Source organism: Hyaena hyaena, unplaced genomic scaffold, assembly GCF_003009895.1.
Source record: "Hyaena hyaena isolate Hyena2069 unplaced genomic scaffold, ASM300989v1 scaffold_333, whole genome shotgun sequence".
Taxonomy (NCBI): Eukaryota; Metazoa; Chordata; class Mammalia; order Carnivora; family Hyaenidae; genus Hyaena; species Hyaena hyaena.
In genome coordinates this window covers 1,358,530-1,380,474 of record NW_024080963.1, presented here as the reverse complement: position 1 = coordinate 1,380,474, position 21,945 = coordinate 1,358,530, and the positions used below count along the sequence as shown (strand labels likewise).

The 21,945-nt window shown below is 41.7% G+C and overlaps 1 protein-coding gene across 1 annotated transcript in view; it reads right to left on the bottom strand.

The window, feature by feature from the left end:
• The window catches only part of SETD7 (SET domain containing 7, histone lysine methyltransferase), a 47,983-nt gene that overhangs the window by 14,068 nt on the left and 11,970 nt on the right, over positions 1-21,945 (bottom strand). Inside the window, exons 3-5 of the mRNA XM_039249150.1 lie at positions 12,930-13,131; positions 7,950-8,139; positions 2,977-3,058 (exon numbers count right to left, since the gene is read on the bottom strand). Of these exons, the coding sequence (XP_039105081.1) occupies positions 2,977-3,058; positions 7,950-8,139; positions 12,930-13,131 (474 nt within the window). The remainder of the gene's footprint in view (positions 1-2,976; positions 3,059-7,949; positions 8,140-12,929; positions 13,132-21,945) is intronic.

Genomic DNA, 21,945 nt, shown 5'->3' with positions numbered 1-21,945 from the left:
GCTCAGTTAAGCATTTGACTCCTGGTTTCAGCTCATGTCACAATCTCACAGTTTGAGGTTTCGAGCCCCACACTGGGCTCTGTGCTGACAGTGTGGTGCCTGTCTCTGCCTCTCCCCTGCTCATTCTCATTCTCATTCTCTCTCTCACACACAAAATAAATAAATAAAACTTAAAGAAAAAGAGTGGAGTTTAAAATATGCTCTCTAATAGGGGGAATATTATATACAGTTGACCCATGGGTGTAAACTGTGCAGGTCCATTTATATGTGGAATTTTTACAGTACAGTATCATAAATGGATTTCTCTCCCTCATGACTTCTTATGTATTTTTTTTATGGTTTTATTTTTAAGTAATCTCTTCACCCAGCATGGGGCTCGAACTCACAACCTTGAGATCAAGAGTTGCACACTCTACCAACTGAGCCAGCCAGGAGTGCCCTCTAATGACTTTCTTAACATTTTCTTTCTTTCTTTTTTTAATGTTTATTTATCTTTGGAGGAGAGAGAGATAAAACATGAGCAGTGGAGGGGCAGAGAGAGGGGGAGACACAGGATTCGAAGCAGGCTCCAGGCTCCGAGCTGTCAGCACAGAGACCGACGTGGGGCTCGAACCCATGAACTGTGAGATCATGACTGGAGTCGAAATTGGTTACCTAACTGACTGAGCCACCCAGGCGCCCCCTTAATAATATTTTCTTTTCTCCAGCTTAATTTATTGTAAGAATACAGTATATAATAGATATAACATACAAAATATGTGTTAATCAACTGTTTATGTTATTGGTAAGGCTTCCAGTCAACAGTAGGCTATTAGTAGTTAAGTTTTGGGGAGAGTCAAAAGTTCCATGTGGATTTTCAGCTGTGTGGGGTGGGGGAGGAGGATGTTGCCCCAACCCCTGTGTTGTTCAAGGTTTCACTGTATTCATAAAAGCAACTCAGTGTTTGATAAAAGGTTTTATCAAAAAATTATGTTTTTAATTGATGAGTATATTCGCTATCTTCCTGGGCAAGTAAAATATTTCCAAAGTAATTTAAGCATTGCCCAGTTGTCAATGCTAAGTTGGAAGGAAAGGCTGTTTTAATTTAGCCCCAAGATGAAACTTTCACTTGAAAGACTGACAAACAGTTAATAAAACATATTCAATAAGGACTTCCCAACAAAAAAGTTTATAACGCATCCGCTAACTATGGCCCAAGGGCCAAATCTGGCAGCTGCCCACCCTTGTAAATAAAGTTTTATGGAACACAGCCCCGCCTATTTGTTGTTTCTTGCGGCTTGAGCGTTACAAAGGCAGAACTGAGTCATTGCAGTAGAGACCCAGAAAGCTTAAATATTTACAATGTGGCTCTTTATAGAAAGAGTTTGCCAATCCCTGGTTTACAAGAAAACAGCACTCACTCATCATTATTGAACTGGGTTTAATAAGAGAGTGCACACCCCATGAACAACTATTTCAGTTCTTTGGGTGCTGTGTTGTAACGACTCTGGTGGAAATGCTCAGCTCTAATTTTTGTTCCATGGACCTTATGCTTATTTTATGGACTAGAGGACTAAATTATTGCTTCCAACTCTACGCCTTCCCTGTGGTAGAATTACACATCCCGCTAGTTTGCCAGGTGACCTTGTGGTGCCTCCTTCACAGTGGGCAGACCATGTACCCTTGCCGGGATCACGCTGGGCTTGGCTGAATGCTCTACTTTGCTACTTGAACATGGGCAGGAGGACTGCATGCCAGGGCCCAGGTGTTACGAGGATGGCAAATTTCTGCCAGCCTTCTGCAATTTCCATTCATCTCCACCAGAAGAAGATGTCCCCGGAGGCCTCGGCTCCTTCGGCCTGCATCTTGGAATACAGACATGTGAAACAGACCTGAACCCAACATGAAATCTGGAGTCCAGCCATGTCCAGTTGAGCCAAGTTGAGCCTGGTCAACAGTGGCTGAACCTCAGCTAACCTACAGAATCCTGAGGGTAACATAAAATGTTTGCATTCATAAACCACCGTTAGGTTTGAGCGTATCATTCTATGGCATCATCATAACAATAGTAACAAAAAAGACTGCTACATATGATTATGGTGCTATTGTGTTTCGGGAGGGTTAACAAGAGACCAAACCCTTCTCTTTTTAAGTGGACCAGAGTTTTGTATCAAGAAAGAGGCCATTCATTCATTGACATTGTGGTGGGAGTCCTTATCAGTTGAACCAGGGACGAGGCTCATTTTTCAGATGGGAACAGAACAGAAGTGAATGGGAGTTGTGCTTTGTAAGCCAGGTTTCCAAAGAGTGAGGCAAAGAGACAGCCAGCTGCAGATGGCACTCTTCCTTAGGAGCAGGCCAGCTGCTAGCGGACAAGCATCGTGGGCACGGCACCAGAGAAAGTCATACCAAGAACCGAGAGCTGGAGTTTAGAGAAAATGAAATAGAATGAGACCTGACACTTGGGGAATGAGTTTACAGAATCGGGAGCTTGTCTTTTATAAGCTGGAATGGTTTTATGCTTCTTATATTGTCCTTCTTTCCACTCCTGTTCTCCCTTAGTGAATATAGAAATTGTCTTGTGTTCCAGACCCCCTTCAGCTGTGCTAAGTAAAGGAGGCATTCTGGTTCCTGCCTCGCTAGGTAGAGCTTTAAAGAATGTGAAATACTCCTCTAGAGGCCAGCATGTGGCTGCAGCTTGAATTGCACCAGGGCCCTCAAGAGAGGGGACATGTGGGTCGGGCAGAGCTGTCTGCCCGGCCCAATGGCTGTCTGTATGTAGAGGGTTCATTCTGGGACTGACATGTGGCTGTTCTGTGCTTTATAGGTGGAGAAACTCTTTCACAGGGACAGAGTCTAACGAGCATAAAAACACTCTTCATCAGAATATATGAATTTTTTTCCCCCAGAGAGCCACAAAGAAGCATTAGTTCTCACCATTAGGGTTATTTAACCTCCCATAAACAGTGCTATTAAAACTACAAGGAAAGAAATTACCTCTCTGATTCATATGGATCTGGAAGAAGAGCATTGGTAGAAATGCAAGATGAAGTCGATTTATCAAAGTGGTACACCGAACCTGAAAAGCAAACAAAAATCTCAATCCAGGGATTACAGAGTTAGGGAAACACATTTACAGCACCTCTTTGTATTCATGGAACAGAAAGAGTTAAATAATAAAAAATGTTATTCAAGTTATACCACTTGGGATAAATTCTTCAATATAATTGTAAAAAATTCCCGGGGCACCTGGGTGGCTCAGTTGGTTAAGCGTCCAACGTAGGCTCAGGTCATGATTTCGCAGTTCATGGGTTCGAGCCCTGCGTCGGGCTCTGTGCTGACAGCTAGCTCAGAGCCTGGAGCCTGTTTCAGATTCTGTCTCTCTTTCTCTTTCTCTCCCCCCTCCCCCACTCATCCTCTGTCTCTCTCTGTCTCAAAAATAAATAAACTATAAAAAAAAATTTAAATTCTTTTTTAAGTTTATTTTGAAAGTGAGGGGGAGGGGCACAGAGAGCAGGAGAGATGGAATCCCAAGCAGGCTCCGTACTGTCAGCACACAGCCCGACATAGGGCTCAAACCCCCAAACTATGAGATCATGACCTGAGCTGAAGTTGGATACTTAACCAACTGAGCGACCCAGGTGCCCCTAAATTCTTCAATATAAATGAATGGTTTTTAGATTTGCATTTGAGTTTCATTTTTAGGTCTTAATGAACGGCCATCATATATATTTTTAAAATCCCATTTTTGCTTTTGAATTGTATTTATTCAAATGGTTTAAAAAATGCTTGTGCATTTTTTAATCTAGAAAATGCTTTGTCATGAAATTCTGAGATCTCTCTGGTCAGATCAGGTTGGATGATGGTTTTTAAATTTTCTTGCGGTTTTCTTCCTACTAGACACAGTCTGTAGCCTCCAACCACCCAAGCCTGGCAATTGTCTCCTTCACTAAAAATAAACATTCAGTCTCACCAGAATTAAGAGCAGAACTGCTTTTGATAAAGCAAAAACAAAGTCATCTTATTTCTATTAAGGTTTTCAGAAGCCAATTAGTAATTTATTCCAGAAGCTAAGGTACACAACTATCCTAGATTTAATGCTGGTTCTCTGCGGAGGATTAGCCTCAGAGAACCCTCCCAGAGCACAGTGAAGACATCCGACGCTCTAACGCACAGTAAGTAAGGAAGCACATTTTAGAACCTATGGGCTTACTCCTGTGAAGTAAATTCTTTTAGGTCCTAAACCATCACAAATAATCCCATTAAGCAATTCCCCAGTGGTTCCCAGTGGTTCCCAGTGGTTCCCAGTGGTTCCCAGGTCCTCTTTCTGTTCTGTTTTTGTTTTGTACAATCACAAAACCCAAAGTCAGTATCTCAAACTAAAAGCTAAAAAGCAATCCAGATCAGTCAAGGTCTAGCCAGGAAACAGACATTTGAGTATTCCAAAGAGAGAATTTCACTCCGGAAATTGGTTATACAGAACACGGAAGAACTGAGAAGCCAAACGGGCAGGTAAGGAGCCCAGAAACTGGCAAGAGCTGGCCGCCATGTAACCCTGAGCCAGAGGGACAAAAGAGGAAAAGGTGTGCCTGGGGCTCTAGAGCTGGATTGATGCGGGACCTTCCGGGTGGGAGATGGAATCGCGAGACAGGCCACTGCTGGAGACACTGCTGGACACAGAGAGAGTTTCTCCCTGATTCCTTCCCCCTCCGTGCCCTTGGCCAGTGCCTCCCTGTGGTCAAACCCAGACAGAAGCCAATGCACACCAAAGACCCTAGGAAATGTGGCCTGCCTGCGGCACAAGCCCCCTGCAATGAAAGCAGGACATACAGACAAGAACTGCATCTGAGAGCAAACTGGTTAATGGACCAATGCACAATCCATTAAGGGAAGTTAGTTTAAAAAAGAAATCCATGTGAAATCTACGTTCTATTGCACAGAGAATCTCCTATGAATCTCCACCTCCCTTCCTTAGACTAAACCTTTCATCAAAAACGTGCTAAGTGCCAATTACATGTAAAGCACTCTGTTAGGGACTATGCTATCTTTTCCAGCCTTATGTCCCTTCCTGTTTTTCCTAGAAATGCTTCAGGCAAATGGAGCACAATCTTTATTTTTACTCCTCTCCTCATTAGTTTATACTATGCCCCTTGACCAGAATTCATTCATTCTCTTGACAGACATTAATTCTAAGAGGTGAGCCAAGCCTTAAAGACAGAATGGGCATGAACAGAGAAAGGAGTTCCTTTGTGGAGAGGTGAAGAGATGAGGCAAGAAGAAAATCCTGCCTGAGGCATACCGAGGAAATCAGCGTGTATTAAGTGGAGAACTAGAAGCAATTTGTGGGGAGGGCCTGGGTGGCTCAGTCAGTTGAGTGTCTAACTATTGATTTTAGCTCGGGTCATGATCCCAGGGTCGTGGGATTGAGTCCTGTTTTAGGCACCGGGCCTGCTTAAGATTCTCTCTCTCCCTCTGGCCCTCTTCCACATGTGCTCTCTCTAAATAAATAAATAAATAAAAATAGAAGAAATAGTGTGTGGTTACAAAAGCATAAAGAGACAGGGTGTGGTGGGAGAGGTCAGCGAGGGGTAGGTTGGGAGCACTTTGTGTGAGGTATTTGCATTACATTCTCCTCCTCCCCACGGTAGCCCCTGATGGCATTGTGGCCCTGTCAGACCTCATGCTTAGGTTAGTTTGCAGAGCACTGACTATAACTGAGAGGGGCTGGGGGGAAGCGGGGGGCAGAGAGGGAGAGGTGCGGGACACTGAATACCTGTGTTCTTCTCAGTCACCCAAAGCAGCCATGCTTCTTGACCTTTGTGAAACCCAAATTATTCAATATATCCTTAAATTAACAGGCCTGCCAGAATCTCACCAATTATTAGGCCCCTCCTCCCACCTTGCTGTGGCTTTATGTGAAGAGGGGTTCATTATTTACAACCAGGAGGTCTAAAAAAAAATAACCCTTTGAGAATTATCACCCTCACTTCCCAAAATCTGTTTCTTACTTACTAAGAAGGATGTAATAATAACAATGACTTGAATTATGATGTTTTATAGTAGGTACCAGTACCTGTCTTTTAAAATGAAGAAACAGGTTCTGAGGGGATAAATAACTTGCCCGAGACCATACTGTGGTGCATGCTGAAGCAGAAACTCAAATGAGGTGACTCCCAAGTTCAAGGCTCTTGCCACTAAAACACGCTGCCACTTCTAAGGTTTTAAAATTGGCATCACCAATTGGGACCCTCCCCTAGCCCAGGACCCCTCACATCTAACACTGTGGCACTGTCTCCTTTCAGAACAGATGTGAAGAGCACAGATAGGAGAATTTGAAGTGCAAAGGTTACTGTTTCACTTAAAAAGAGAAACAGCTTTTCATTCAGAATGATTTTAAATTTACAGAAAAGTTGTAAAGATAGTACAGAGCTTCCCCAATACCCCTCATGGTTTCTCGTAATGTTAACTTGTTCCTCTCCTTCTTCTTCTTCTTCTTCTTCTTCTTTTTTTTAATGTTTATGTATTTATTTTGAGAGAGAGAGATTGAGAGAGAGAGGCGAAGGAAAGAGATGGGGAGAAAAACAGAAACTCAAGTCGGGCTCTGCTCGAACTCACGAACCGTGAGATCATGACCTGAGCCAAAATCAAGAGTCAGACGCTGAACCCACCGAGCCCCCCAGGTGCCCCTCTCATAATGTTAACTTCTTACGTTGCATGGTATGTTTGTCAAAATGAAGAAACCAACATAACTACATTACTATTAACTAAACTTCAGACTTCATTCAGATTTCACCAGTTTTTCCACTAATGCCCTCTTTCTGTTCCAGGATCCAATCCAGAATCCCACGTTGCATTTAGGGTGCCTCAATTTTTAACTTAAAAAAAAAATAAAAAACTGAGATATTTAAAATAACTCACATTGTAAATGCTAGATTTCCTATTTTTGGACATTCTTCTCTAGAGATTCTCCTTCAGATCACAAATAACTAAATATTATTTAGGACTATTAATGCCTAGATTATCTTTTCTACTTTTTTCTTCTTAGAACCTAAGTTAGATTGGAAATACATGCATATATTGTTTTCAAGGAATCAGACCAATTTAAACAGTTGTCTTTTTTCTAGACTTTCTACAATACACATTTTTGCATTGTTTTTGTTTTTGTCTCTCTCAAAATAACAAAAACAAAACAAAACAAAACATTAAGAAAAACTAAAAGGAAATAGAATTTTTCTCTAATATGATTCCATTGGGCTCACTCATGTGCCCAGAATGTGTCCTGTGAAGATGCCAGACTCTGAAGAAGGCAAGGGATGCCAGTGTGCATTTGTCTTTCCCAATCAGAGCTTGGGCTGAAACAGCTCTACGGTCTGTACAACCTAGAGATCTACATAATTAGATTCTTTAATATCATTAAACTGTATTTCAGTTTTTCCTGAGCTACATGGAATTCAGGGAATTACTGCTGTCATTTCTTCAATTCTTCCCTGTATTATTATATAGCTATGCATCTGCTACTGAAATGCATGGTATATATTTCCCCATCTCACTGATAGCTGGCTTGGCCATGTGATTTACTTTGACCAATGAAAAGGGGGTGAAATTAATTCAACTTCAAGTCAAGCTTTCAGAGATAGCCTAGGTGTCTGCTCATGCTCCGACTTCTGGTGACCCACTTGGGGAAATCTTGACCCAGGCCACCAGTGTCCCTTTAGATGGCCCCAGAATTAAGACTTATAAGACATAATCAGGTAAGCCTCAAGTTCAGCCATGCCCAGCCCAGCCCAGCCTAGACTCCAGCTGGAGTACAGCTTGTCACCTGTATTTGAGATGTTAAGGTGTCTGTTATGCAGCAACATTGACTAATGCATGATTAAAGTGGACTTGACAAGGAAATTAACTTCTCTCAAATATGCTCTAGCAACCTGCCCTGGAATCACAGCAAACCATCTGAAGCAGATCCAACTTACTTCCAGGCATCAGTTCAAAGTGAGGCCTTCCTTCTTCAGTGGACATAAGGTTAGCCAGCTTTCCCTCTATCATCTCTCCGTCAATGAATTTTCCATAAAGTGCGGTCCTCTCGTCAGGGTACACATACGCTATCTTCTCGCCCGTCATCTCCCCGTCTTCATTTACTTCTCCCACAAGGCTGCCGCCGTCCTGATGGGAGAAACCAAAAGCCAGAAAATATTATATATAGTATTTATCCACACGGCACGATTTCAAGAAATTTTTCTTGTGCCCTCCCTTCGTGGAGCGCACTAATGTAGCAGTTTAGGAACTCAGAGGGGAGCGCAGAAGGGAGCGCCTGGTTGGCTCAGTCAGTTAAGCGTCCGACTTCGGCTCAGGTCATGATCTCACAGTTCGTGGGTTCGAGTCCCGCATCAGGCTCTGTGCTGACAGCCAGCTCAGAGCCTGGAGCCTGCTTCAGATTCTGTGTCTCCCTCTCTCTCTCTGACCCACCCCTGCTCATGCTGTCTCTCTTTCTGTCTCAGAAATTAAAAAATAAAAAAAAACATAAAAAAAAAAAACAAAGAACTCAGAGGAAACCCTGGTGCATTCTTCCCCATCCAGCCTCGTACAGATAAACAGCTAGAGGCTACATGCAGAGAAGCCCAGAAACCTGATTTAGGGAGTCAGAGACCCAGCTGCACCTTATAATCCTGGCAAGTTACCAACACTCTCTCCTGGCTTGTGATGGAAGAAGCAAATATGTTGTATTTGTAATATTAGTTACAAACACTTAAAGGAAATGGGACTATAAGTGTTACTTTGGGCCAATCCCAAATGTGCAGAAGATTCAAACCATCTCACTTCTCTATGCTGCATTTTGGATTTCTGGTCCATTTAAAAAATCTTTAGTTCAAATGTATTTAAGAATTAATTTAGGGTACATGAGTAAAGAGAGTTGTCTGCAGTTTCTTTTTGAGAAAGAGAGAGAGTGTGTGAGTGGCGGGGGGGGGGGGGGGGGGGGGGGGGGGGGGGGGGGGGGGTATTGAGCATCTTTTCATGTGTCAGTTAGCCATCTGGATGTCTNTAAAAAATAAAAAAAAACATAAAAAAAAAAAACAAAGAACTCAGAGGAAACCCTGGTGCATTCTTCCCCATCCAGCCTCGTACAGATAAACAGCTAGAGGGCTCAGTCAGAGAAGCGTCCGACTTCGGCTCAGGTGAGGGTGGTGGGGACAGAGGATCTGAAGCAGGCTCCAGGCTCTGTGCTGACACCAGGAAGCCTGTGGGGCTCGAACTCACAAACCATGAGATCATGACCTAAAGTTAGACACTTAACCGACTGAGCCAGCCAGGTGCCCCTGCATTTTTCTAAGAGATAAAAAATAAAAAAGACTTCTGGACACCGCCTTTCTAAGAATCCTATACCATCACTTTTTATGGCATTAGAAGGAATGAAAAAAAAAACCACTAAACTCTATTCCCTTCCCCATCACCTCTTTCTTCTCACTTTTCTTTATTTACTGCTCCCTTCTGCCTCCTTCCAGGAGAGAAGCCAGCTGTGCTTCCTGCTTAATTGTCCCTTGCTTTCATTCCTAAGGGTCATTAAATACTTTAGAGCAGAGGCTATCACATAATTCTGTATCCTTGTAAGTGCGAGGGACACAGTAGCTGATTCACAAATACTTTTTGAATTGAAGTGGGATACCAAAAAATAACCTAATACATAATCAAAATAATCTAGGGTACAAGAAATGTTTCCTTTTTCACTGCCCATGCAGAAGGTCTTTATGGTATAACTTTGAAAATCTGGGACCTCTGTGAGTTTGATATAACAATGGTGATGCCACAACATCTTCTAAAAGCTTGGTAGCTTCTCCTGCTCAAAGGTTCTGGAAGCAGCTCATCAAGGTCAGTGGTACAGGAGGGCTCCTGAGTGATCCCAAATGCTGCTTATGGACAGATAGCAGGAATAAACAACATCAGGTACATGATTTTACCATTCTCCACAGTCTAAGTGTTCTTTGGAGAAAGAACTTTATAAATTTAAAAACAAATCACAGCACTTTCATAGAAAGAAAAATACTTGGTAGCGTTTTTCACGGATAAAAAGTGCATTAGGGCTGTATTATTTCTCTTTCTCCTCCCAGAGTTAATTCTTAATAACCCAGCATAAACGGGGATGATACTTCCCGCAGTATTTGCCTTCAGGCTTTCAGGGGTGATTACTGAGCAGCACAGTGTTAGTGCATTTCTGCTTCTTATGTGCCGTAACTAATGTAAGCCAACGTTAGCAGTTATTTGTACAGAATTCTGTCTTTCTAGGGTCCCACATTTTTTTCCATTAAATACTCTAAACTTCTGGTTTTGGGGTGGTGGTGGTGAATTTCTTTGTCTAGTGTGATAAGGAAGAGGTTCTTTTATTTCCAACAGGAGGTAAACATTTTTAATTAAAAATAACGTCACTATTCCAAGGTAAAATCCTGAAAGAAATAAGCTGTCCTGAGAGTAAGCTTATAAATACTATAAGGGGAGCCGTTATATTTTCTTCCCTGTTGTTTCTGCTTTGACCTCATATCACATAAAATGTCCTTGTCTGCTGTGTCAGGGAGCCCTGGGGAGGAGGTCGCTGCCTTCCCTCCTCTGCTCGGAGGCTCCTCTTCCCGGGAGAAGGAAATCGCTCATTTGAGTATTGAGAAGGCAGGGTCTGACACGCATGCCACCCATCTCTCTATTTGGTGGAGGTGACAGGGTAAAGCCTTCTGCTCCTAAAGGTCCTGTCCTGGCAGCTGTCAGTGCCTGCAGGCTGCACCTGTTGCCTTCTCCATTCCCGTCCTCTCCTTGGGAACCCCCCTCCCGCACACCCAGGCCGGGCCTCTTTCCACAGGGGACACCCGCAACTTCCCAGAGCTCTATCTGCAGCTGGTGCAACTGTCTTGTTCAGAGGGGGAAGGAACAGAAGCCCATTCCGACTTAGGGTCCATACCACATCTCCAATCCAACAATGCTGTAATAAAACCAACATCTTAATCTCTGACACCTAGGTCTATTTCTTAGTCGATTCTGAATTCAGAGAGAAGAGGGGTGTGATTAGCCCCCTCAACTGCCAACAGATACCATATATAAAGCAAGTGTTATCCCAGGTTAATTTTGAAAGCTTGTAACTCCCCAGTGCTTCCTTCATAAGGCAGAGTCTGCTCTGGGTATTTAATAAGATAATAATTAATATAAAAGGCTAATTAAGACAAAAAGCTGATCTCCTTTGGAGACTTTAATTGATCATAATCACAAGTATGACGACAGGTAGTAGGAGGATCTGGTAATCCCTATTTTGCCTCTTTCCTATACCCAACTTCACATACAGAATTCCACTTTCCCTGACTCCATGATTTACTGTCATATCAGCAGAACCCCAGAGCCAGGCAGCAAGATGCCACACCGGCCAACTCGTGAGGCAACAAAACTCCCCATCTGGCTAAGCTGGTTAAGTACCTGCACCACTTCCCTCTTCCCGCTTGCCTTGTAATAGGCAGTGACTGAAAGGACTTTTGATCTATTGGATACATATCTTCTTAGCAGGCTCTGATCTATTCCAGATGGAAGCCTATTAAGAAGATAGGTAAATGTTTTCATAATTATTTAAAAAACATTTTGCAGTATTCTTTCCTTCTGCCCTGCTCCTAGAGTATAACTTAAAAAAATTTTATTGATTGATTGATTTTGAGAGACAGAGACAGAGACAGAGAGAGGGGGGAGAGAGAGAATCCTAAGCAGCACAGAGCCTTATGGGGGGGGGAGTTGCTAAATGCCACAAACCACAAGATCATGACCTGAGCTGAAATCAAGAGTCGGACACTCAATCAACTGAGCCACCCAGGTGCCCCTTTAAGATGTTATTTTTAAGTAATCTCTACACCCAATGTGGAACTCAAACTTACAACCACCAACTGGGCCAGCCAGGCACCCCGAGTATAAATAAGTTTATTTTTAAAGAACAATAATGTGTCAGTAGATTTAGCTGGGGGCTACTTTTCTTGTTATATCTGTAATAGATCTTTTTTATTTAATCATAAGAAGAAGATAGGGTTCAAAGTAAGAAAAGATGTATTTTGATTTAAGCTCTGGACAAAATTAAATATCATCACCATCATCATCATCATCATTATTATTATGTTAAGTAAGCTCTTTGCCCACACGAGGCTTCAACTCATAATCCCAAGGTCAAGAGTCGCATGCTCTACTGACTGAAGCAGTCAGGTGCCCTGGAAAAAATAAAATTTTAGATAAAATTTTCCAAGGTCTATTTTCTGACACATTTTCTGGAAATTCACTAATAACAGATGGGATATTTGAAATGCAAACAACAATTAGAGCATTAATTCCCAACCCGATGAGTTTTGCCACATCTTTTTGCTCTGGTAAGCTCTAGAAATACTGGGGAATGTTATCAAATACTCAAAGGCAAGTTCATTTTAATCACCTTAATTCAAACAACATTAGCCATAAATCACTTATAAAGTAGAGAGTAGGGTTGTCAAATCAAGTAATAACAGTGCTCTAAGTCCCAAAAGATGGGAGATTGCTGGATCAGTCTCCTGTATGAGAACCAGAATAAAATTACAGCAACAATGAAATATTCCACGATCTCCTTCTATATCCCAAAAGACTATTTATAAAAAGTATGCCTTTTTTTTTTTTTTGGTCTTTATTAGTGGTAGAATCAAGCCATTTTGTCTTGATCTGTTTGATTCATGACTATTCTTTCTTTTCCAAAACACCACTGAAGTGGAACGAATAGTAACTGCAAAGATCAACAGTCTAAGTGGACAGTGAGTAACAGGAGCACACTGAAGCTGGTGGCTTCAGCTCCTGTGAGTCTCAAGTTTCACAGACTGACATTTTCTAACACAGAGAATACATTTCACTCCTTTTTGTGAGGAGTCAAAGCATCGGCTTGAAACATGTTACATTCCAGCAAAATGAGCAGTCACCAGGCTTACTGGGTAGTATATCCAACAGATTCCGTGCCGAATGTTATCTTTGTATTGCCCCTTGAAGATCAGTCTTCCATCCGTGTCATACTCCTGGGCGGGACCATTCAGCTCTCCATCTACATACGTGCCCTGGAGAACGCCTCCGTCCTCATAAGTGTACACGCCCTGGCCCTGTAGGGCATCGTCCACATAATACCCCTCCAGGGTGCTGTGAGAGAAGGGAGAACAAAAGGGAATGGTCAGATCATGACTGTGCTCTCTGAAAAGAAAGGACCACATGCAAGGCACTGCATGCCCAGCTCCGGTTTGATGCTGACCTGTATTCAGTGCATCCCGATTTCCCTAGATCTCTAGAAGAAACACTCCCGAGAGACAGGTAGGATTGGAGACAGAGGGAGATTTGCTTCTTAACTTCCTCATTCCTATTAATCCTTTTTTTCTGCTAGCAGAAACCAAGAAGAACAAAGGTACAGGTGGAAGCTGAGAACAAGCCTCATCTGAATACGTTTCAAGGCTAAGATGCAGACCCATCCGGGCAATAGAAATGGTGGCGTTTCATACAGAAACCATTCATCCTTAGTTCCCTCAAGAGTGGTCCAGATCTTATTGGTAGTTCTCAAGCTCTTTCAGATGGCTTGTGTATGGTAGTGTCTAATAATACAAACGTGGTTTAGAATGTAAATGTCTACATCTTTGTTTAAGTCATTAAATGTATTATTTATGGGTGGTGACCATTAACTAGTATCAATCAAAAGAACACCTTCTATTTCTTTGGGTAAATAAGTAAATATGGGGATTTACTTAAGTAAATGCGTGCGTGTGTGCGTGTGCGTGCATATGTGTGTGTGTGTGTGTGTGCATGTGCGTACACGATCAGGGCAAATGGGGGCAAGTAAGGAAGATTGCAGGATGAGCCCTGCTAATATCGTTAGTAGCCCAATAGTATCGAGACCCATACTTCTAAAACAGAAGAAAGCTCACACAGGTGCTCATGGTGATTTTACAAGAACTTCTCTGTCTCTCCTCATAAAACACTTTTGGAATTTCAATATGTTTTCAGCCTCCCAAAGGCCATTATACAATGAAACTATCTTTACCAAAAATTCCCTTTACGTACGGCAATTTGGAATAAGGGAAAGACCAGCTCAAATAATTTTTAAAAATTAAAATGTAAGACATTTAGCAACAAAGATAGTTTATTTTAGCATCTGCAGATAGCGTTCATTCATCAATTCAGCTAACAAACCTTTAGAGGGTGCCTTCTAAGTAGCGGGCATTGCGGGAGGTTCTAGAGAGCATTAGGAACAAAATAAACAAACAGGAGAGGCTGGAAGGCACACAGTGTGTAGTGGGGACAGGTGGGGTGCAGAAGGGGCAGAGAGGACTAAGGTGGCTGCACCTGACTGGGCCTGGTAAAGTCTTGTCTTGCTCGCTGAATGACAGACTGATCTATAATTATGAAATGAAAAGCACAGTCTAAACAATAGTAGCCTCTGATCACATTGTAATTACACTATCAGTAGTCTCCCAAGGAGATAAATAGTTCTCTTTCAGTTTTGTTTGTATTACCAACGATAAACAGGCTGAGTAAATTCATGAAGAGACTGAAGTGCACTTTAGCATAGCCCTTGCATAAATAATCACAATTCTTTATCAGTGAGGTCGGGCACTACTGAGATTTGATTGTCATTAGACTTCCCCAATGGCCAAAAAAATAAAAACAAAAATAAGAACAACCTCACTGAAGGACAGTTAATCAACTAATACTATGATGCAGTAGATAGTGCAGAAAACGACTTCAATCATCTGTCTTCACGTTTAGCAAGGGCCAGATAAAATATAGGATGTTCATTTAGGCCTGAACTTCAGAAAGACAACTGATGGTTTTTTTTAGTTTAAATATGTCCCTAATATTGAATGGAACATAGTTATCCTAAAACACTTTCTCTTGCTTATCTGAAATGCTATTTTAACTGGGTGCCGTGGATTGTTATTTGCTAACCCTGGGAACCCTATTGACGAGATTCTCAGGGAGCATTCAAAACATTCCTGTGGGTGTTCGAGCAGAATTATCCCCTGACAGACTAGTCTGCCAATATTTCTCAGGTCGGTGGATCAAATCTACAAGGCTGGGTCTTGCAAATCCTTTAAACGGTAACATGGACTTGCACATATTTCCCCGTAACCATCCCCAGAAGCGTGTCCCCTCTTCCCTTACCATGGAGCTTACCATGATACTTCATTAGTATCAAAACATTAAGAACAAACAGCTATTTCCCTCTTAGCCTGACTGACAAAGCTGCACAAATGCAAATTCTTAAGGCACCAGAGAGCAAATTTACTGCATTATTTTTCAGCACCTGCTTGAAAGAAACAGCTTAGCTCCTTTAGCAAATTTGTATGATAGCTTGGATGAAATCTGACGACAAAAGGGGCATATTATCCCATGAACTGGATTCTGCAGGGCAATAAAAATGACAAAGCTCTGAAATCCTGTCACCAAGGAAAGAAAACAAAAGCTGCTTAGTCTGGTGTGAAAGGTTCTGCCGTTCTTTCTAACTTATTCTTCCAGAGGATGCTGGCAAACCACGGCCTGCTGCCTGTTTTTGTAAATGCAGTTTTACTGGAACACAGCCTCGCACATTCCTTTCCGTGTCCTCTGTGGTTGCTTTCGTATTATAACAGCAGAGTTGCAGAGTTGTGCCAGAGACTGTATGTGGTCCCCAAAGCCTAAAATATTTACCATCTCAGCCTATACAGAAAAAGTTTGCTGACTCCTGTTCTATAGTCCTCTGGTCACCCTGGTTTATTCGCTGAGCCCAAGTACACCTCTTTCCATCTTAGCTTCTATACCATGTGATGCTTGCTTCTTCCTGTAAAGCATATGTAACTAAACGTTTTAAATCCCGGAGGACACATTCAGGAAAAAAGTTGTGGGTCACAGTTTCTTGTTGTTCGTTCAAAACAGAAATAACCTTGGGATAAAAATGAGTCTTCTCAAGCCTCTGGCATTTTTCTGTGCAAAAAAGAAATAAACTGAGGAAATGGCACTGTTTTGTGGCTGCTAAATTGTTACTCTCTGAGAATATTTGAGAAGTGGCTACATGCAAGTAGCTTTCTAATCCTTCTTGTGGAAATTGGATTGAGAGTTGCATTTTGCAGGAAGTCTGCTCATACTGGCTTAGCCAGAGCCTACCCCCACTCTCTGCATGGAGTCCTACTTCCCCCAGTCTACCTTGACCTCTGCAACCGTGGTTCACCTTTCTCACTGGCACCTCATCATGAACCATCACAGGACTGTCCATGTCTTTAATGATGGCCAACTAATGTGTCCATTTCTCTACCTAGATTGTAAACCCTTTATAGGAACAAATGAGGCATTATCCATCCATGCATCCCTCCCCTGACATACGAACACAGCTTATCTTCAAGTGGTATTTCCTAAATCAAAGAATGGAAATGGAAACTGGGCTAATTTTGCTTTGAGAAGAGAAGATTAAGAAGGAACATGACAATATTAACAATGTTACTCAAGCGCAGGGAGTAGTCTTTATATGCAGGATACATGCACACAGTCTTCAAGTTAGGAAAGTTTCTTAGACTCTGTGCTTCATTTCTCTATTTGTCAACGGCAGCTACGAGTAGCCTTATTATGAGGATTAAATGGCTTAATACTTATCAAGTGCTTAGAAGATGATCTGGGACATAGTGACTGTTCAAATAAGTAATAACTATTGTTATGAAGCATGTACACGTTTGATGGTGAGCTTTCTACTGAGAAACTAGGCTTAAAACAGCATCAGGGAAATGGTTATAAGATACTAGAATAGTCAAAGAAATGTATAAAACTGCTTAAATGCACTTTAAAAATAAGCAGGAAAAGGGGTGCCTGAGCGGCTCAGTCGGTTAAACTTCAGACTTCAGCTCAGATCATGACCTCAGGGCTAGTGAGTTTGAGCCCCGTGTCAGGCTTTGTGCTGACAGCTTGGAGCCTGGAGCCTGCTTTGGATCCTGTGTCTCCCTCTCTCTCTGTCCGTCCCCCACTCATGCTCTGTCTCTCTCTTCTCTGTCAAAACAAAAATGAACATTAAAAAAACAGGCAAGAAAGATTCTTCTGTCTGGAATAATTTATGAATGATCCATTGCACAGCAGAAGGATGGAATAAATGCTTCTTTAAGTGAAAAAAGTAACATGTATTCGTTGCAAAACAAACAAAAAACAAATCTAGCACTACAAAGATGTAGAAAGTAGAAATTCCTACTACCCTTACTCAATTTGGCATATACCATTTAAGACTTTTTTCCCTGTGTATAGATCATGCACTTTCCCACCTCTGTTGTGGCTGTTTCAGTAATAAGATCATACTTATTATTTCCATTAATAATTCCATTATGAAACCTAACTTAAAAAGAAATGAGGGATTTTTATAATTATTTATTTAGAATGACATATCTGCATTTTATTTTATTTTTTAATGTTTATTTATTTATTTTAAGGGGAGGGGCAGAGAGAGAGAGAGAGAGAGAGAGAGAATTCCAAGCAGACTCCCTGCTGTCAGTGCAGAACCCCACAGGGGACTCTCTCTCTTGAACAGTGAAATCAAGACCTGAGCTAAAATCAAGAGTCGGATATTTAACCAACCACTCAGGTGCCCTTACATATCTGCATTTTACTCAAATATTACTGTATTATCATTTAAAAATCTTCTTTAGCACTGAATACACAAAAATGCTTCTAAGGGACTTGACGGCTTTGGCTTTTCCTTGGTATTGTGTGGCTAGAATGTTTCGGGCTTTCCACCTCATGAGGCATACACTCTGTTCGCTCCCCACTGCGTTCCTTTCCTTCGGCCAGCTATAGTAATATAAGAACCAAGATGACTGGGGGAAGTACTATCATACTTCCAGGTAATAGAGTATGTTGTCTGTCTTTAAAGTTGTTTGTTTTTTTTTCTTATCCTTTAATAGAAGGTCTGTGAGTCCGTAGGATCTGATTATCATAAAGGCTCAAGATGACAGTAACATTTTTTAAATTTTATTTTTAATGTTTATTTTTAAAGAGAGAGTGAGAGGAGAGAGAGAGAGACACAGAGAGACACAGAGAGAGAGAGAGAATGAGAGGGGGAAGGGCAGAAAGCGAGGGAGACACAGAATCCAATGCAGGTTCCAGGCTCTGAGCTGTCAGCGTAGAGCCTGATGCGGGGCTTGAACTCACAGACCATAAGATCTTGACCTGAGCCGAAGTCAGATGCTCAACCGACTGAGCCACCCAGGCACCCCTGACAGTAACATTTCTGAAGAGCAATTATTGAAATTAAGTTTTGCTCTCTAAAAACAAATCCTAAGAAAACTCTGCTAGCCACTATAATCAACAAATAATAATAAAAGATAAATTATCAACAGCAATAATAAAAGATGATAATAATAATCCATCTTGACCTTGAGGGCATTATGCTAAGTGAAATAAGTCAGACAAAGACCAATGTTGTAAGTCCTCACTTACATGTGGAATCTAAAAAAGCCTCACTCAAAAAAAAAAAAAAAGCCTCACTCATAAAGACAGAGAATAGAGGGGCAGTTGCCGGGGGCTTGGGGAGGGGGAGCTGAGGAGCTGTTGTTGGTCAAAGGAGACAAACTTCAAGCCATAAGATGAATAAATTCTGAGGATCTAATGTATAGCATGATGACTACAATGAACAATACCATATTATATACTTGAAAGTTAAGACAGTAGATTTTAGATATTATCGTGATCGGGGCGCCTGGGTGGCTCAGTCAGTTGAGTGTCCAACTTCCGCCCAGGTCATGATCTCACAGTTTCTGAAGTTTGAGCCCTGCATGGAGCTCTATGCTGACAGCTCAGCCTGGAGCCTTCTTCGGATTCTGTGTCTCCTTCTCTCTCTGAATCTCTTCGGCTCACACTCTGTCTATCTGTCTCTCTCTCAAAAATAAGTAAACATTAAAAATAAAATAAGTAAATAAATATTATCACAACAAAAACAAAGGTAATTATATGAGTGGATGGAGGTGTTAACTAACCTAATTGTGGTAATCATTTTATAATATAAATGAATCATATCATCATGTTGTATACTCACACTTACATATCTCATATGTCAATAATATCTCAGTAAAACTGGAAAAATGCAGATACAGAGTAAACAGAAAAAAAAAAACCATGTTTTCCCATGAATGCCTCCTAGGTAGTCTCCACTCTGCAAGGTCTTCACAGGTTTTCTCCTTCAATCTGTACAACTTGGAGAAGTACGGATCATTATCTTCACTTTATACATGAAGAAACAAGTTCACTAGATCAGAGCTCTTCTGGGTTGATTCTCAAGTAAACTTTCCATCAATCTGCCAAGCTCCTACCAAGGCTGTTCAAGCTCTTATGAGAAAGTAAATACATTCACCCCAGGACTCTGAACTTGTCACAATTACTGCTAATGAGTGACCCCAAGTAAACTTAACACAAAAAAGAAAGGCAGTCAGTCAGGGTCAGAGCTATTTCCTCACTTCTGGCTTCTTCTGGCTTCTCACGTCTCACAGAAGATTGATTGGTAGGTGCAGTGAGAAGAGGAAGGCTCTGGAATTGAACTCACCTTGGCCTGAACCTTAGCTCCAACTCCTACTGACTAGGTGGCCTTGGACAAGTTATTTAGCCTTTCTGTGCTTTAGTTTCTTTACACGTAAAATAGGATTAAAAAGCTTACTTCACAGGTTGTTACGAAGGGAACATGCCCAATGTGGAGCAAATGGTAGGTACTCCAAGTTCTCCGTCTCTTTTCCACTCCCCCACTTCCTGTATGTCACGGGAACTGTTCCCTTAATCAAAACAGTTCATTACAATGCAGATGAATATCTTTGTTGAGCCTGGTTCCAGCAAAAGCTGGATGACTATCAGGAGCATTGAAGGGACTTTTGCTTTGTGTGGGAGGCTGGAATACATGACTTCAGAAGTCCATTCCAACTCCGGTTTCCCTGAAATGTGACCAAGAGCTTTCTAAAAACCAAACCCAATAAATCCTGCGTAGGCCTGTCACCTGGAAAATGGCAGCCTTTCTCAGTGGCTCACCAAATAAACACCCTTGCTTAGATTATTTGGCTGATGTTAAACTACAAAAAGCCCTCTTAGCTTGACACATTAGTGTAGGGAATCAACATGAGGAGTAGTTAATAATACTTTGAAATCTAACTGGCACATCAAGAGGGAGCATTGATAATATAAAAAAATATAACTAAATGAATTCACTCTTCTTTATCTCATAATGAGACTAAAGACCACACAATTCCCTAATATTCCACAGCCCAAAGCCAAATACCTCTTTCTTGTTACCATCCTAAAATTCCAAGAAGTTCTGCAGAATTGCCTTTACACCCATAAATCTTGGTTGAAATGGTAACAATTAAGGAAAAAACACCTTAAAATGAACATTCAGGGGCACTAGATGGCTCAGTCGGTTGAGTGCCAGCTGCGGCTCAGGTCATGATCTCACAGTTTACGGGTTGGAGCCCTGGTTCATGGGTTCGAGCCCTGCATCAGACTCTGTGCTGACAGCTCAGAGCCTGGAGCCTGCTTCAGATCTGTCTCTCCCTCTCTCTCTCTGCCCACCCCTCCTCCACTCACATTCTGTCTCTCTCTCAAAAATAAAATAAAAAAATGTTTAATGTTTATTTATTTCTGAGAGAAACAGAGAGAGAAGAGAGAGAGAGAGAGAACCAGCAGGGGAGGGGCAGAGAGAGGGGGAGACACTGAATCCCAAGCAGGCTCCAGGCTCTGAGCTGTCAGCACAGAGTCTAACAAGGGGCTTGAACTCACAAGCTATGAGATCATGAGCTGAGCTGAAGTCGGACACTTAACTGACTGAGCCACCCAGGCGCCCCTAAAAAATTTTTTTTAAATGAACATTCAGAACTGGGGATTAGTATAAAAACTGGAGCTGTGCACATGAAAGTATTCTGCACAGTAAACATTTTCATAATACTCCAGCACAGGGCTCCAGCAAATCCACTGGGGCCAGATGGACTCCAGAGCCCCATTGACAAAGCCTCAGATCCCTTTCTCCTCACTGCATAAATGCCTTCATCTCGGCACCAGACCCGATGTTAAGTCCCAATTAACTAATCTTAGTCTTTGGACATTGGCTTCATTTCTTTACAGAGGGGGAGAAAATGGAAAGCAATAGCTGCTTGAAAAGAGAATTTAAAAAATAAGGTCCATTTTCCCATTCATTCCAAATTTGTGGGATAAATTATCTGGTAAAGAAGGACTGGTCTGACTTTAGGTTCTGACATCAGTTTTAATAAGTTTTTCTGTTCTACATTTTGCCATTTAAAATAAAGATCAACTGTTGGTTCAGATCTCAAAACTAGCAAACAGTCTGAGGCTGAGATCATAGTAAAAAGGCAAACCATATACATTTTTGCTATTTAAATTGATTTAGAAATAGATAGCTATTTCCTGATTTTACCTTGCATATATTTAATTAAGATGCTTTAATTCTCCACCAACAGTGGGCACCTCTGTGGCGTGGTGGTGGGGGGGGTGAGAAAAAATGGGGAAGTGTGTTCGCTTTTTACACTGGTGTATTTCTTAAAGTTTGTTATTCTATCAGAAGTATTTGGTATACCTGCAAAATTTAAAAATAAAATATTCTGCTTCTATCTAGGAACTTAGTTGAAAAATTTAACAGGGCCAATTTTCCTGGTGATCTCAGTGTTTAAAATTCTTATTCAGGGGGCGCCTGGGTAGCTCAGTCGGTTAAGCGTCCGACTTCAGCTCGGGTCATGATCTCATGGTTTGTGAGTTTGAGCCCTGCGTTGGGCTCTGTGCTGACAGCTCAGAGCCTGGAGCCTCCTTCAGATCCTGTATCTCCCTCTCTCTGCCTCCCCCATGCTCATGCTCTGTCTTCCTCTGTCTCTCCTTAATAAAAATGTAAAAAAATTTTTAAAAATCTTATTCAGGATTATCATATTCTATGTAAAGTAGAAAAGCGATTCTAGACTTTCCCTGATATAAATT